General features: G+C 38.0%; 1 protein-coding gene across 1 annotated transcript; it reads right to left on the reverse strand.

The window, feature by feature from the left end:
* Positions 1–3,063: 3,063 nt before the first annotated feature.
* On the reverse strand, positions 3,064–14,786 carry cab39l (calcium binding protein 39-like). Its single transcript, XM_041272283.1, has 9 exons — positions 14,682–14,786; positions 10,043–10,177; positions 9,075–9,239; positions 7,630–7,748; positions 6,147–6,315; positions 5,914–5,973; positions 4,570–4,635; positions 4,038–4,181; positions 3,064–3,337 (listed from the first exon to the last, which is right to left on the reverse strand). Exons 2-9 carry the CDS (start codon positions 10,142–10,144, stop codon positions 3,158–3,160), a joined length of 1,005 nt encoding a protein of 334 aa, XP_041128217.1. The 5' UTR covers positions 10,145–10,177; positions 14,682–14,786; the 3' UTR covers positions 3,064–3,157.
* Positions 14,787–17,901: the final 3,115 nt, after the last annotated feature.

Raw genomic sequence — 17,901 nt, forward strand, 5'->3', positions numbered from 1 at the left:
AGTGAGCAGTTGCAAAGATTCATGGGTAGTGGCACTGTACATTTATATAATGTGGTTATATTTCATTTTTTGTAAATGCATGTACAGCTGTATGATGTTTTTTTTTTCTTTAGCTAGAAGTTATCCCTCTGTATATAGCACAGATTGTAAGAGTGCTGCTTTTACAGTGTACTGCCTAAACTGTGTGAACAAATATACATATACTATTTCAAAATGGAGGTTGAAAACCAACTGTTTCATTGTCTTGTGTTTTTTTTTTCTGTTATTCTTTCCGTCATACTTCTGTTACTGAAACATTCGGTTGAAATAATATCACTATAAGAAAGACCCTTGAGATTGTAGCTAACAAAGCAATTCCATAGATCTTACCTGTTGTGCACTTCCAGTCTTATGAAGGGCTCAGATCTGGAAGAAACACATGTTCTGGTAAACACATGTTTTATTATACAAGGCTAAAGAAATCTTTGTTTGCAAGCCATGCTTTCAGATAGTGTGGCCTTGATCATTGCACCTGGAGGGTCAAATTGCCCCCATCTCTTCATCAGCTTCTTTCCTGTGATTCACCAACAAGCTGCTGCACCTATTGGATACAAAGGTGAAAAAAATCTAGGAAGTTCAAGTATAACAGATTTCCTGAGAGTACAGTGTGGAAACTGAGAACTTTCTTTAACCTAATGTAGTAACAGACATCAGGTGGTGGTTTAAAATGAATTTGTAACATTTGTGACAACGTTATTTTGCATGCTTGAGACCTATGCAGCTAATAGAAGTGCAGATCAGGTAAGCTTTATATATACATTTTATTAGTTGCAATTACTTTAAATACTCAGGAAGCACAATTCCTTAAAACATATTTTTACCCGGCTGTATATGTGGGCCATATTAATGTGTGATGCTTTTGTTGTGCTGCTTTGTTGTGTTGATACTACACTGTCCACTACAATCTGAATGTGAATGCTGACAATTCTGAACCTAAACATGTAATAACTAAGGGTTTAAACAACTGTAAAACCTTGTATTGGTATAACAATGCTTGTTTTTGTTTTCCAGACTAGTTTATGCAGCAAAACAAGTAGGTTGTTACGCAGCTTGATTTAAAATAAAAAAAAAAAGTAAGCTTTGGTGACAAAAAAACTAGCTTAAGCAACAAAGTACAGTAATGAAATACCCACTGTGTTGAGTAAATACATTGTTAAGCAATGAAGTCATCCATCTAATTGTGTTTGTTCCAGGTATGGTAGAATCACATAAATGAATTCACACCCAACACACAAATAGCAGAGTGGAAAGGTTAACAATCTTTTTTTTTTTTTTATTTTGAATTATTTGTGATGTGATACACTAGCACTGGGTGAAAAAAAAAAAAAAAAATCTTCTGTCAACAATAAAATACACATTTCACAACATAAAATTAGGAATACAATTATTACAATTTTTTTTTTTTTCCTCCTCAAATTGTTAGTACATACAAATATGTGAATAAAACAAAATTACATACAGTCTATATTTAATACTGGAGAATTAGGTCTGAATTTCATTCAGGTAAAGCTATGAGGGCTTGTCAGTTTAGGACTCCATCTGATTATCAAACTAAGCATATTTTATAGAAACTTGTTTGTAGGCCTGTGTACAATTTGGTCTTAACTCAGTCAATACAGGTACTCAGTAGGTAACAAAGGCATAATGAAACCTTTATGCAGCATGACCCAGCTTTTTGAACGGCTGTGGCCTAAAGCTCAGAACACAGTATTTCTGAGCACTTGCTTTTGAAACCTGCAAATGCCTGACCTGGCCCGTCATCTTTTTAGTGTGATTATACATTTTGACTGCATGCTGTAATCTAAATTCAACCTACAGATCTAAAAATCCTGGCCCTTGCCCTATGAGGCGTGGGGTGGGGGAAGAGGGGGTAATCTCACAAAAATAAAAGGGAGCTGCAGCCTGTTTGTACCTGGAGCTATCTAGCCCCTCCAGATACATGTTTCTACCAATATGCAAAAAAAGCAAAGACACCAGTCGAGCTCTTGTGGTCCCAAGCTAAGTGTTTTAAGAGATGCTCGTTTCCAGCCCAGATTTAAGAACCCAGTGGGAAAGGTACAAATATTTAAAAACAAACAAAAAAAATCGCCATATTACAAATCACACACCTATATTAATACCAATCACATAAATACATTTCTTGTTTGTTGATCTCCACCTGCAGTAGAGACAAAGCTGCTGCAAATGCAATTTCTGTACTGCTATCCTATTCCCACTACGACTACACTGGAAAGTGTAGGGATTAGCTTTTATACAAATAAAGGCAAAAACAGTAAATACAATACTAAAAAAAGGATTAAAGTAATCACTCAGCCAAGTTTAAAAAAGATATACATTGGTTACTTGCTTTAAACTCTTCACCCAACAAATCAACTAAAATACTTAAATCGATAACGTCACTGAAGCCCATCTAATGGGAATAAATTATTATTTAAAACAGTGTAAGGCCTGTGTTTACAAAACCTTGTTGTTTTAAGGTAAAATGGACCAAAGTATTTGGAGTGTTGAAAATTCAAGTAATACAAGGTGTTGTTTTTCTTTTCTTCATATTGTTTTCAGGCTAAATTTGAATGATGTGTTACATTTCAAAACTTGTTTAGCAATGTTCCTAAAGAAAAAGGATAAAATATCTGACTATCTGCAGGCAAACTCTTCCACATCCAAGACTGTGTTCATCTGCCATGACCATTGGGGTACTCTACTGTATCACAAGCCTTTGTTACCTGGAGTGCTGTGACACACAGATTCTCAAAGACAGGAGCAATATGGACTGGTAACAACAGACCACTGCTGTGGATGTTTGGTCTATGATAAGGTACTGACTTTATATGTACATGCTATTGCATAATTACTTAAACATTTGGGTATGAGTACTCTGCTCTATTATTCTGTGGGTCTCACTTCCATCTAGTTAATTACTATAATGTTTGGTGCCCTCTGAAGAAAAATACAACTCCTACAGTGCCACTAGTGGAAAATGACGAAGGTTTCCTAAACAAAAAAACAGACACAGCTGCTGCTGTATGTTTGAGAACTACTCTTTTATTTGTATGTTTCCTGGACTAAGAAAAAGAGTTAGGTTTGTTTTTAAAAAGGTGTTGGCTATAAAATTCCCTAATTAGGAGGCGGGTTTCTTCAGGTCACGGATCTGTTTGATCAGGTAGGTCTTCTCATCGTTGAACTGTTCATCGTCTGTCCTGTCCTTCTGGAAGTTGCTGAGGAACTCTATCAGTTTGGTCTGGTTCTTTAAAAGGATGTCCACGATGGGCTGGGTTTTGTTGGGGTTGGCCACAAAAACCTGTACAGGAAAAACAAATAACATGAATACCAATGACCTAATAATGGCTCCAACAGTTTCAAGGAAATAGCACTGTTAAGTGGGAATGCACCTGACAATGAAAATGCCCCAAACCTAGAGAAACTGTTAACATGTGCACACAAGCATACAGTATTTTCTTATCTGGATGTTTGTTTGTTTCTACAGAAGTTTGTGACTCTTCTAACTTCTGGTCATCTTGCATATTCATCTGACCTTTTCCATACAGGTTTTACAATGGTGGGAGGATGAAACAGGCACCATTGTAAACCTTTTTTTTTTTTTGCTTAGATAATTTTCTACCAGGGTCATTAACTATCCTTTATATAATACTTCTATCAATGCACTTTGGAAGTGGTTTTAAAAATGAGCATCACGGTTATGGAACTGTAATTTCTGCCCCCCTCTGCAATGGTAGAAACTGCAAGTTAGAAGATGGAAAATGTCTACCTAAAAAATCACAATTTCAAACCACCTGCGAAATCTTCCAGGAGTCTTTTCAGAAACAACCCAGGTAGTTGAAGATATTCGTTATTAACTAAGGACATTAGTAAATAATTATTTAAGCAGAAACTAAAAGAAATGGAGAATGATACACATATATTAAGATATTAAATGGGTGAGAAATAAAATATTTTGAAAATGCAGATTGGTATGAAATATTACTTTAAAGCTGCCTTACCTTGAACACATGGAAAGCTTCAAACTGAATGTTTGGGCTTTTGTCTCTGAGAAGGTTCATCATGAGCTTAAGATTCTCAGGCTTGCTGATGTACTTTGTCATGATGGTGAAGTTATGCCTGTCCAACAGAAGCTCTCCTAAAAGCTTGAAAAAAATACATAAAATAATGACTTGTCTATTATCACACTGAGGTGTCATAAACCTCATGTGGAAGCCCCCAGATCTTCTAAAATACAATAATAATAATGATACACGATTATGCCACTTTGAATTGCTGATGAGATATTTTCGCTAACACTTGCTTCTGTTAAAACTGCCTATTTAGTGAATGTCCATATTGTTACATTTTTGGAACGATTTAATTAGTTGTAATTATTTTAAAAGCCATAACTGACCAGAAACAGACACATACCATTGTCATTGATCATCGAATATGGGTGAGTAAAGATGACCTACTTGCTAAACAATATGTCTGTAGTGTTAACCTTAAAAATAACGAATGGACCATGCAAATTAAACAGAAATAACATACCTTTAATGACTGTCTCTTTGTCACGTAGTTTTCTGAGTGCAGCAGCTTTTCATAGTCACTAAATATCTGGTATGGATAAAAACAAAAAAAGGCGATGATGCTAAATTCAGAAACTATATAAAACCACATATTTTAGTTTAAAGTGCAGTAAAAAACGAATATATTAAAAGAAAAATCATTAAAAATAATTAAAGCAGGATTCTAGCAGTAATTAGCAGTGCATCAGGCAATTCTCAAACTATTTCTAGCAAACTACATTTGTATATGTTTTTACACATTCAAGAAATGCAAGTCTAATTAAAAAAAAAAAAAAAAAAAAGACAAAATAAAGAAAAAAAACCACAAGGCCCACAGGCCAAATCAGGACTCCGGGACCGTTTTATCTGGCCCGACAAAGGCTTTTTTCTGGCCTACTAATAAATCAAAAATAAAATGAAATTGCTTCCAGTGAGGCGTATGGATGTTCGTTTAATATAGTACATATACTGGATGCTACTGTATACATCTAGACCATAGCCAGCTATGAGGCACCCGAGGCATGGGCCTCGGTTCAAATCAGTTGAATGTGATTTTATAATTAATATCACACACAACTTTATGTATGCAATCACTAGCTTTTTTCTTCTGTTATAAAAACATGTGTTGGTGGGGAGAAGAGGAAAGTATGGGTAAGTGTCATTTTTCATGGATGGCTACGGTCCTTCGATGTTCTTTTTTAATGGCTAGGAGCAACTGAGGCCTTTCAAAATCAGCCAAATTATAGGGGGGATCAAATATCAAATTACAATATGACCAAAAAAAAACTGGCATGAAAGAGTACATTTTTCCTGTATGACTCTCACAGTCTAACACGGCCTAGGGAATTACAGAACACATATGTGTAAAGAGTATGTATCTTGAAGCTTTAGGTCTTTATCATCTGGAAACCAAAAAGCCACCTGACCCTAATACGATGACCACCTTCTTTTGTAAATAAAACGTGAGACTATACTATACTTATAAGGCACTCAAATTACATTATTAAGAAAATGAAATCTAAAAATCAGATTGTATAATATTTAATTTAAGAACATAACTCACAGCCCATAATCTTAAAGGCATGGGGAAATTATCAGAATTCATTTATTTGATTAAAAATCCACCAAAAAGCCTGGAATTTTTGTTCTGCCCGGATCTATTAATTGCATTTCAATGTACTAATTATCAACACAAAAGCACTGTATTTAATGTATATTTACAACATGATTTATTTAGTTTAATTTGGGAAGAGAAACAGAAGATTTCATATTCTTTTTCAGCGTGTGACCCTTTGCTGTTCTTTACTGGGACTGTGTTCTTACTTACTGCGTCATAATTCTGTTCTAGGTATTCTGCAACCAGAACCTTGTGTCTCGTGAGCAAGTCCTGCCAAAGAAAAAGAAAGAGTGAAAGAAAAGATATGACTAAATGGTGCAGTAGACTTGATCCTTTAGGTCTGAAGTTAAAATTGTTTTACAACTTAGGTATCAATACACAATAAATACCATAGGGAATACACATAGCATAACCCACAAGGCTTCTGCTGCTGAATAGCTTACCTTAAATGTAGCAAAGGCATCTGAGGCGATGTCAAATGTTGACATTTCCACGTAGTTAAAGAAGTCATTAAAATGTTCAGAGTGAAGAATTATCTTGGCAAGCGGCTCGTGTCGAATGCACTCTCTCAACATGATCCCGCAATTTAACGCAACCTGCGGTGTTTCGTACCTAACAAAAAGACACCAGCATATAAATCTAAAGCACGGTATTCAGATTACAATGATTTACAAAGATACACGATGAGTGCCCTCCCCCCACATAATCTTTTATTTTATATAATGCTTATTTGAGCAGTAACAGCTGTGTACAAGGAGATAACAGTCTTCTGTTTTATACTAGCAAGGGAGATGTCTGTGTCTGGTACCACTCAATACATCCTCTATACAGTAGCTACTACTTGACAACCCTTATAAAAGTTCCCATGCTTTCCCATTGGTTATACTATGCATTTGCCGTTGTTTAACCTGGTTTGCCACATGTGTTATTATGTTTTACCATACCTTGCTGTTCTTTACAATGCTTACCCATGCTTTACCATGCTTTCTATAATGTACGCTTCTTTACACTTTGCTATACCTTTACTATGGTAAAGAAAGTGCTGTGTACTCTCCTTTTTGAGGTGTGGGATTTTAATAAACTGTTTCTGTTCTGACTTCAACATAATCTATAATTTCTTACTTGGTTTAAGAAGAGTGTGTGTGTAACAGTATACAGTAACAAACATCTTATAAGTATCTGGGTAATCCAGCTATGACATTTTCCTGACAAGTCTGGTAATGTAACAGGATGGATGTTGGACGCAAACCGGCAACCACACACACTTCGGATGAATGTCTCAATTACTATGCAAAAGAGATGGTTATAGAGCTTTTGAGCTCATGTCACGGACAGGGGTCAGAATCTGTAATGGATTGCGCACCACAACACTGTTGTTACACTCTACAGGGCCAATGCTGGGTGTGATGATCTATGAGTGTCTGAGAAGCAAGCCAGGGAGCTGGGAGTGATGATCCAGCGTGGTAGGGCTAAGCTCAGTGACGCCATGGCAGCCGCAGTGCCAGTTTTTGGAGTATAATGGGCCGTTACGGATACTGAACACGAATATAAAACCCAGAAACGCAACCACAGCGTGATTTGAATAGTAGGCACTCGCTGTGGTGTGCACGATTGCAGGTTCATACCCAGTCCTGTTACAGTAACTTCACACACAATGCACAGTATCAAATCTTCCCTGGTAGGTATTCACTGTGATCAGCCTATCGAACTCCAATCCCAGAGAAGTCTTATTCATCTCCTGTCCAGAGTACAGTGCTGCCTGGTTTTTCCACAATTCGATAATTCATGAATTTGATTAGGCCATGTTAACAGTACAATTGTATAATTGTACTACTACATCAATCATTCCATTTCTGACTAGACTGAGCGAAAGAAAACAAAAACGGAACGGGCAAGACTGTGGTATTTCTAAAAGACAAAACTCACCCCTTTAAAAGGATGAACAGGATCTGTTGGTGGGAACTTATATATTCAACAGTTGGGATGCGAGTGCCGATTTGTCTTCTTAGGATGTTGTTGAAGATCTGGCACACATCCTTCTTACCCTGTTGTAAGCAGAACATAATTAGTACTTCACTGTAATTAAATATTGTTCAAAGTCAGAGATACCCTTAAATAGTCAGTACATATAAATAAGCAAGAAAAGCAGTTGATTCCAGCTGACAATTATAATCTTCTTCTTTATAATTAAGTGGTATACATTGAATAAGGGAAGTGAACAAAAAGCAAGCAGCAATAGGTAGAGGTTCAAGTACAATAAGGAATGCATGGTTTGGATATTTATGAAGATAAATGATGACTCGAAAAATCTCCAAAATATAACAAAGTCTTGAGAATTCTCAGCTAGCTGGCTTCATCTTTCAAAATACTGCTTGTCTCAACTAATACTTTAGCACTGACAGTGAACATAACACAACACGCTTGCAAACTAAAGGTTATAGTTTCAAAACCCATGCATGTCAGACCTTTTTTATATTTATATAAAAAAAGATTTTTTTTTGCAGGCAGATGTTCCATTTTATAACGAAATAAATAATTTATTATAAATGATATAGATGTCACAATAAGTGCTTTCCCTGGTATATTTCCATGTTGACAAAACAGGTTAATTGTCAATACAATTTGTCCTATAATGTATATATGCATGGATAAAACTCCCTGGGGTAGGGCTCCCGAATGGTGCATCTGGTAAGGGCACTCCGAGTGGTGTGCAGGATGCCCCTACAGACTGGAAGCCACTGGTTCGAGTCCAGGCTATTCTATTCCCGACTGTAGACAGGAGCTATCACAATTGGCTTAGCGTCGCCCAGGGGGAGGGAGGGCTTAGGTCGGCCAGGGTTTCCTCGGCTCACCACGCACCAGCAACCCCTGTAGTCTGGCCGGGCGCCTGCGGGCTTGCCTGTAAGCTGCCCAGAGCTGCGTTGTCCTCCGACGCTGTAGCTCTGAGGTGGCTGCATGGTGAGTCTGCAGTGTGAAAAATAGCTGTCAGCTGACGGCACACGCTTCGGAGGACAGCGTGTGTTCGTCTTCGCCACTCCTGAGTCAGCGCGGGGGTGGTAGCGGTGAGCTGAGCCTAAAAATAATTGCATATGCCAAATTGGAAGAAAATAATAAAATAATTGGTGATTACTAAATAAAAAAATAAAAAAACTCCCTGGGGTAGGCTCCCGAGTGGCTCAGAAATGACTTATGAGATGATACTATCAGTTGAACAAGAGCTGGATTTCCAAACTCCCCTCACAGGAATGCTTAATAAGGACTTGGTTGGAGTGAAGTAAGTTGCCTATTCTTGAACTACTCACACACTGTCCCCAAACTTGTTCAATAGATATTTATATTTTTTTGTATTTGAAAACAAAGATTTAACTTACCTCAAAATCTATCACCTGCAAATCGTTAACCAGACTGAGCAGCAATCCACTGTTATATAGCTCCTGAGCTAACTGGGCGACTGTTTCAGTCTGCGGGTCCTTCTCATTCGTGCCATAGAGTATCTCCTTCATGGCCACCAGGCACTTGGACACTTCCTCAGAAGCCTACAGGCAGAGTAAGATGACATTGTTTTTCAGAAAAAATACATATTCTACGTAGCCATGAAAACAGAACGTTGTATTGAAAAAATACATCTCAGATGCTTAATTGGCCCAATTAATTTATTTTGTGTAGTTTGAAGAAAAAACAGGAGGGACACTGGCCCTCCAGGACCAGTGGATGTACGGGACTTATTTATAAATACGTACCTTATGACAGCGACAGAGCAACGTATTCAGTACTAATTTGAGTAGTTATCAGAAATGAGCACTAGAGGGAGAGCTAGTAGAGACCTATCCAAAAAGACTCATAGCTGCAAAAGCTGCAAAAGGTGCTTCTACCAAGTACTGACTTAAGGGGCTAAATACTTATGCAACCAGTAAATTTCATTTTGTACATTTTCTTTGCAAGTTTTGTTGACATTTAACCTCCTCCTCGTATAACAGTGTTCAGTTTAACCACTACAGCTTTGAATTAAAAAAAGTTTGTTTGAAAAACTGTGCACACATTATTTGTAATTCAACAAAATGTGATATTATTGGTAGGGGCTTAATACTTCTGAAAACCACTGAAAATCACTGTGAAACGTTGTAATAGTTCTGAAGTTCACCATTAAACAAACTCGTATTAGGGAACAATGACTCAAATCTTCAGACTGGTCTAGTAATATAGGAAAGATAAATAACTCCACTCAAAACACCTAATGAGTTTCTTTCTTTCTATAAATGTACTTTGTACTTAGTGTTAAGGTTCCACAACTCACAATGTCAAGAATAAAAACCTGATTTTTTTTTTTTAATTCTTTTACCTTTTCTGCCTTCTTATCATGCTTCACCAAAATGGCCATATTTTCTTTTAAAGTTTTTACAATATCCGCAGGGCTTTTGTGAGATTTCCCAAAGAGAGGCATTTTTTTACAGGCCTTGGCTTCTCACCCGAGTACCTAGAGATCAAACAGAACAGAAAAAACACACTGAAATACAACACTGATTTTAGGTACAGTATGCTGGCTGTTTGATGCCTTAACTTAACAACAACCACTGTAAAAGTCCCTGGGAACATGAACAGCAGTAGTTGTAGCGTCACTGAAACAATGAACAAACCCTTATACACGGGCACACTTCTAGATTGCCTTGGGTAATATTGCTTTAGCTGTGTGTCAAGGTTTTGACACATCAGCTTATTTAAAGAACTGAACAAAAAAATAATTCATGTTGCCTAACAAGCAAACATCATTACCTAATTGACTTGATTTGTTTGAAGCTGTTAGTCTCGGTCATGGTTTTTGAAAAAGACATTCCAGGCTTCTGGTGCCTGGCAACTATAAGCTGATTTTCCAAGGCCAAGCACACTCCTTTTCTTTGTGTTGGCTGTATTATAGATAACAGACAATTTCCTAATCACCTATTATAGCAACATGTACAACCAGAATTCGTTTTAGCACTGGGTTAGTAGTCCACAAATCTAAACCTAAACCACTACAGGATTCAGCACAATTAAAAATCGGGGGCTTCAAAAGAAAAGTGGTAGCTTGAATATGATTATATTCTACATAGATAAATGTATATTTAATAGGGTTGTATGGTGGCAATTTAGCCTGAATTATTACCCCATAACAGCATTTACTTTCATGCAAAGATTCTTTAGAGTGAAAAGGCATGCAGTTCCCCTTTACAAGTAAAATAAAATAAAATCCACGTTTCTTGCAACAAAAATATACACAAGGTAAGGAAATCATAGATCTGTGTATTCCTCGTTTAGAGTACTGCTTTAGCACAAGGCTGTATGCATCCAGCATTACCATGACTTAAATACACAGCATACAACTGTGTGCTTTAATACTTCAGAATAATAGCCTGTGCTGTACAATTGCAGTTGGCCTACCTTTTCCTAATGCAACCAAAACAGAAAAAGCTATGAAATTTGAAATTTGACAAGGTATGTCATGCTCTGTAGGAATTTCTAAGAAAGACCTCTTCTCTCGTTCTACCCCCTCGCAATCTTCATGTTTAATCTGCTGTGCAGTTTTCCCTTTCAACTCGAGGACGACCACCAACGACATTATGTATGGGATATGCCTGCCCATTGGGGTAATTGCTGAGCTCTCTATATCAGAGCTGCCGATAGGCCCCTTCCTGGGATGATGCACTTGGTCCCGCCCACCGAGGGATTAAGCCTCCTTGCTTGCGTGGTAGGCCGCTCTTTCTTTTCTGTCTGTCGTGTGTGAGCGACTGCCTGTGCAGTCACCCTGGCGAGTGGTTGTCTATTTCCATCTTGAGAGTGAAAAAAAACTATTTGAAGAGCCCTGCTCTAACTAAGGCAACTCTGTCTGTCCAGGGTATACGAGAAACACATGCAAGCAGTTTTACACCAAGAACAGCATAAACCAGTCTGCGCTGTTGCAGATGAAGCTACAGATGGGAGAGAAGTGTCCTGAACACTGTATTTAATTTGTAATTTTATGAAAATTGTATATTTTTGTAATAATGTCCCTCATTTTCGACTAGTCTATGTTATGTTATTTATGTTGAAATTCCGTTGTTAATTCTTAATAAATTGGTAATAACAGAAAAAAACGCAATTGTTCATTTTGAAAAACAGAAAAAAAATGGAATTGGTCATTTTGAAAAATAGAATTTGCCATTCCCAAGAACGGCCAGCTGTTACACGGCCAGCTCTGGGAGATCCCACTTCACACAGATCTCCTCAGTCAGACGAGAGGCACTCTTTGGCAACCGGAACAGGGCAGGTTCCGGCTATGGGTCTGGCCCCTGAAAGGGACAGCTATCAAATGCGGTTGTGGTTACTTTGAAGAATGCTAGTGCAGACTCCACTAGGAGGTATTTTCAAGCTTGGTGTCTGGCTAAAAGCCATGACTCAATCTCTTGCCCTACGCCAGTTATCTTGCAGTTTCTGTAAAAACTACTTGATGCTGGTAGGTCACCTTCCACTTTGAAGGTGTATTTATCAGCTATTTCTGCATTCCGATAGATTCAGAGCCTCCGGGTGCGCATTTCTTGGTTACGCCCTCCTAGAAAGACTGTTCTCTCGGAATGGAGCCTTGACATTGTACTGGAGGCTCTCACAAAGGCCCAGTTTGAGCCCATATACTCCAGAGAGTTGAAATATCTGTCTATTAAGACAGCCTTTCTCATGGCTATCACCTCTGCTAAGCGGGTCAGCGAGCTGCAGGCGCTGTCTGTTCACAGCTCCTGCATGCGTATTTGGGAGGATGGTAACAGGGTGTCTCTGCGCACCAACCCTACTTTCCTCCCCAAGGTGATCACAGCCTTCCACATGAATCAGTTTGTGGAACTGTTTGCTTCAAAGGAGGATGAGAAATTGAATTTCCGCACTGAGATGCTACATGGATAGGACAAAAGCTCTGAGTCAGTCTGACCAGCTCTTTGTCTGTCATGGGACACGAACCCTAGGACAGCCCCTCTCAAAGGAGCATATGTCACATTGGATTGTGGACACAGTCTCGACTGCATATGATGGTCCTGGGAGGGTAGCCACACACTCCACTAGATGGGTTAGCTACATCTTGGACCCTCTTCAGAGGGGCCTCGATGTGCTATATTTCTACTGTGGCTAGCTGGGCTACACCGCATACTTTCCCCATCTTCTACCGCCTTACTGTGGTAGATCCTGCCCTGCCTTCCTTAGGTCCAAGGTCCTTGAGGGTGTAAGCTCACACCGCTAACCCTTGAGTTATGCGGTTCTGATGCTTCCCTCATATGCTGCCGTTCCTTCTCCCTCGCGACGACTCTGGTAAACATTATCCCATACATGATGATGGTCATCTTCGAATTGAAAGGGAACGTTAGGTTACTTACCATAATCCTGGTTCCCTGAAAGAGAAGACGGCCACCAACCGCGAGGTCGCATCGGTTGCCCTCACAAGTTCGATGGAAAAAGAAAAATGGCTTCCTGAGGATGACGGTTTTAATCCCTCGGTGGGCGGGACCGAATGAGTCATCACAGGAAGGGGCCTATCGGCAGCTCTGGTATAGAAAGCTCAGCAATTACCTACCCAATGGGCAGGCATATCCCATACATAATGCATACATGCCAACAGTCCCTATATGGTCGGGATAGTCCACATTTCCTAGCAAATGTCCTGCGTCCTGATGCATAGGAAAAAAGTCCCGATATTTACCCATTGTGAAAAAAAAAAACATTTATTCTGCACAGTAGTTAGTGAAAACCACACTCTGTGTTCTTCATGCGGCTGACACATCCGCTGATCACTAACTTATACAAAGGTAAAAACGCTTCGTTATGTCTACTTTTACTGTGATGATGGTCGTGTCGTGTTGAGCTGGGGGGGGGGATATGGCTATATGATAATGAGTGTTTTTTGCGAATGACTCCTCCCATGTGTGTGATGCGTATGACCACCCCCCATCCCCGGCGATGACGTCCTGTTGAACAGTTTCCAAGTGTTGGCAAGTATGCATAATGTCGTTAGTGGTCATCTTCTCTTTCAGGGAACCAGGGTTACAGTAAGTAACCTAACGTTATCCCCTCCTGAGAGGTGTACTGCCTTCGTCTTTGAGAATAATACAAACTAATTCCAGACAGTGTTACTGCATAGAACTGCATACAGTAGTGCTCTGGTTTATAGGATTTGGACCTTGGTTGTTTAATACAGGGCACATTGAAGCTTGTTGTTGCTCAATGTTCCTAATGTCAGAGGTTTCTTGTCCATACATAATTTAATCACAATCGTTTTGTAATTCAGTGGATTTTGACAATGCACTTGGGCCATTGTCAAAATGAACTGGATTACAAAACGACTGTGATAAACGAACACCATTTTTTATATTGTTATGGAATACTTTTTTTTTAGTGAACGTTTTGTTCAGCGAAAGCTTTTGTTAAACCAATCGACGTACGGTATAATCAGGAATGCTGTTATGCAACAAATCGTTCCACACCCCCAGACACTGAATGTATCAACAGGCCCGGCTCATGACGTGTTTCAAGCAGACAGTGCCAACAGTAATGATAATAACCTTAGATAAACATTATGGCATGGTTTATCTTTGTATGCATTTGCTAATGTACATTTCAAACCAGAGCATTTGTTATGTAATTAAAAACAGTGCTCTAAAAATAAAGCAATATAAAGTTAGTCATTATTTGGTATGGTAGCAACCATCACATTAAGTTTTTTGTTTTTTTTTTGGTTTGTTTTGTTTGTTTGTTTGTTTTTTGTCATGGCTGTAGTCTGACACAGGATGCCTGAACATGCGCAGCCCAGGGTAAATTACTATTGTATGTACAAAGCATTGAGTACGAGAAAGACGACAGGATAACGAATCGTTTAAATGTTTTCTCTAAATATAACTTGAAAACATTGTCACAAACTCCAGTAAAGTGAACTACATCCAATTCCACAAATGAAAACGTTACCGTAATAGTAAATTCGCTGTACTTACAGTGCAAGTTGCGTTTTGTTTTCTTTTAACAGAAGGGTTTCTCGTCTCCCTCACTGTAACACAGCCTTTTCTGGTCAGCTGTGTGTGTAAACTGAGCTCAACGTCAGAGGAATGTGTGTATGTGCAAAATGAACAGTGCAGCCTGTTAAGAGTGCAGTGCAGAATTGTTGTTGAGGAAATGCTGAACAAGTTATGGTTTCGTACTGATATGTATGTATGACACATATTTATGCTGTGCGCGTGAAATACGTTGTGAAATAGCATGGACATTGCTGAAGAATGTCAGCGTTTAAAATGTAGTTGTTTTTGGAGACAGTATCCAGGTTCACTGTTAGTGAAAGTAAGAGTAACAGTATCGGTTCAAATCCCTTAAAAATAATGACGTTTTGCATTTTTTTGTTTTTTGGTGATAAGAAAAATAATGCAACATGTTTTAGCCAAAATTATGTTTCTAATTTACTCCAGACCAATTACAATAAAATTCGAGGTTTTTTTTTTTATTTATGAGCCAGTGTCCAAAAAGTTATTATTTAAAAAATGTCTTGGTTGGTAAATGTCTGGTTTTATTATGAAATATACGATACTAAACGCCTAAACATGTTAAAATAAATAAATACATAAATAAATAAAATAGGTTGAACTGCTCTTCTTTGCAAGGGAAGTCTGGTTTGTGGAACTCTGCGTTTCGCTTGATGTCAATAAACATACATGTAAAGTTCGTGAGCACAATCTGCATCTGCATTTCAGAACACATCCAGCTGTGTTGAAGGTATGCGCTTCGGAAGATGCGATAGGTGTAGTCTTAAAAGGATGGAGTGTTTCAATGTCTCTTAGAAATACTTACTGTGTTGCGATGTGTGTGCTTATTTCTTATGACCATTTTGTATAGCCTTAGGATAAAAGGCATTGCATTGAATGAAGTAGACAACTGTAAAACGGTAACTGATAGGTTTTATTATTGTATGCAGCGTTTGGATTTTGGCTCTAATAATCTGGTAAATGGCCCGAGGTGCAGGTAGTTTTTGCAATAACATGTATGAGCGTCAATTACAATACGAAGAGTGTATGATGACTACAAACTTTTTAAAAGGTAAACTCAAGTTATACTTTTTCAACCTTAATACTGAGACAGGAACCAAAGACTAGTACCATCAAAGGGAAGAGAGAGAGAGACATCCAAGGTGAACCAACAAGTAGCCTCCGTTTACTTAAATAACGTTTTAGATAATACAGGTCTTTATAAAATGGAAGTGTAAACTAAATGCAAATTACAGAATATTGCCTACTTATTGTGCGTTCACTGGAACCTACATTAAGAGGTACAGCAGAAATGCTATAGCTGAAAGTGTAAATCATTTTCTAATTATTATTAGAAAGAGTACAACTTTTTAATAGGGAAGAAGTAAAAAGATGACAAGACAAACAGGTTATTGTACATGTACCCATGATAGACAAGATCCATATTCTGATCTGACATTACACCCCAGTACATTTTAAACTTGATTTCCAGACTCTTCCCGGTGGTTATAACGACAAATCTTCTCTTTTATCCATGTAATATATTTCATATTCAGGTTTACATTCCAGGTTTCTTTGCCGCAACCCTCTCACCAGAAACTATGCCCCTGAAAATACCTTCACATAATGCCAAATCAATCTGTCTTATATTGTGCAGTTTCACCTGATGAAAATGCAGCCAAAACAAAGCGAACAAGATAAGCTATGGTAATGTAACAGTTAATCATTAAACAGTTCTAGATACTGTGATGTTTTTTTTTTTTTTATCTGTGAACTTTTGTGCATCTTCATTTGCAAGTGAACTGTGACACTAGGGCCTTATCGAGCACTATATTCTGCAAATTTGAATACTGACTTTGGATACTGTTTTAATTCTGGAACCTTTTTTTTTTTAATCTTTTGGTTTTGCTAAATTACATTGGCTTTATGTTTTATGCAGTTCTGTGCATGGATAACATTTAGATTTCATTTCGCTGTTAGGTCGTTAATGGGAAATTTTATATACTGCTACTACACGTGCCGGATTTAAAAGTATGTACTGTATTGCAGTTAATATGTTTTCTCTTTAGTTTTGGCGAGGGATATTTTCAGAATCATATTGTTCTGAATTAAGTACTTATTCTGTTGAAAATATAGTACTGTACCAACAAAACCAATACAGTACATCTGGAAGCCTACTTATTTTAAAACACAACCCTTTCATCTATGTATTTTTGATATTGTGTTTTTTTTTTTGTGTGTGTTCCCTAAAAAACATACAAGGGTTGAAACAGGCCAAAATGAAATACATCACACATGTTTAACCATCACTAAAGTAAAAATTGTATAGGGTTGGATATGTGAGTGCTGACTGTAGAGTGTTGTGTGTAATGTAATTTAATATATATATATATATATATATATACACACACACACATACATACATACATGCATACATACATACATGCATACATACACACACCCATACAGTGCTGAGAAAAAGTTTGTGAACCCCAATGATAATTATGGAAATGCCATAGTTTTACCATGATAGCCTTCTTGAATCAAAACCAGTCTTTTCTTAAATATCCAATAGGGTTTATATTAACCAATTCCATGTCTTTTGAAACAAAATGCTGTATGAATTAGACAAACAATGAGTAATTAAGATTCAGGGTACGTGAAAACGTAAGTGAACCCCTGGTTTTATCAGCTCAATTAAGGTGGTAATTAGAATCAGGTGTTTAAATAATTAGGTAGATCTTCAGGAGTGAGTTTGGAAGGCCCTGTCCTATATAAAGATCAGAAACTTTGTGAGTTTGGTCTTCACCATACAGGTGTGTGGAAACACGTCATGCCACGATCAAAAGAGGACCTCAGAAAAACAGTTATTGATGCTCATCAGTCTAGAAAGGGTTACAAAACCATTTCTAAGGATTTGGGGCTCCACCAGTTCACTGTCAGATTGTCTACAAATGGAGAAAGTTCAAGACCACAGTCACTCCACCCAGGAGCGGTCGTCCTATCAAAATCACTCCAAGAACAAACTGGAAAATCATCAAAGAAGTCACAAAGAACCCCAGAGTAACATCCAAGGATCTGCAAGCCACTCTCACCTTGGCTAATGTGAGTGTTCATGACTCAACTATCAGAAAAAGACCGAACAAGAATGGTGTTCATGGAAGGATAGCCAGGAAGAAACCACTACTCTCTGAAAAGAACA

Source organism: Polyodon spathula, chromosome 15 (genome assembly GCF_017654505.1).
Source record: "Polyodon spathula isolate WHYD16114869_AA chromosome 15, ASM1765450v1, whole genome shotgun sequence".
Lineage (NCBI taxonomy): Eukaryota > Metazoa > Chordata > Actinopteri > Acipenseriformes > Polyodontidae > Polyodon > Polyodon spathula.

What these genes read in the sequence shown, in the direction of transcription:
- cab39l (XM_041272283.1), bottom strand. Translation starts at nt 10,144, where the DNA reads ATGCCTCTCTTTGGGAAATCTCACAAAAGCCCTGCGGATATTGTAAAA. An exon ending in ATGATAAGAAGGCAGAAAAG is followed by an intron (nt 9,240 to 10,042) that starts GTAAAAGAATTA and finishes CTCTGCCTGTAG; the next exon opens with GCTTCTGAGGAAGTGTCCAA. An exon ending in CAAAGAGACAGTCATTAAAG is followed by an intron (nt 4,182 to 4,569) that starts GTATGTTATTTC and finishes ATTTTTTTCAAG; the next exon opens with CTTTTAGGAGAGCTTCTGTT.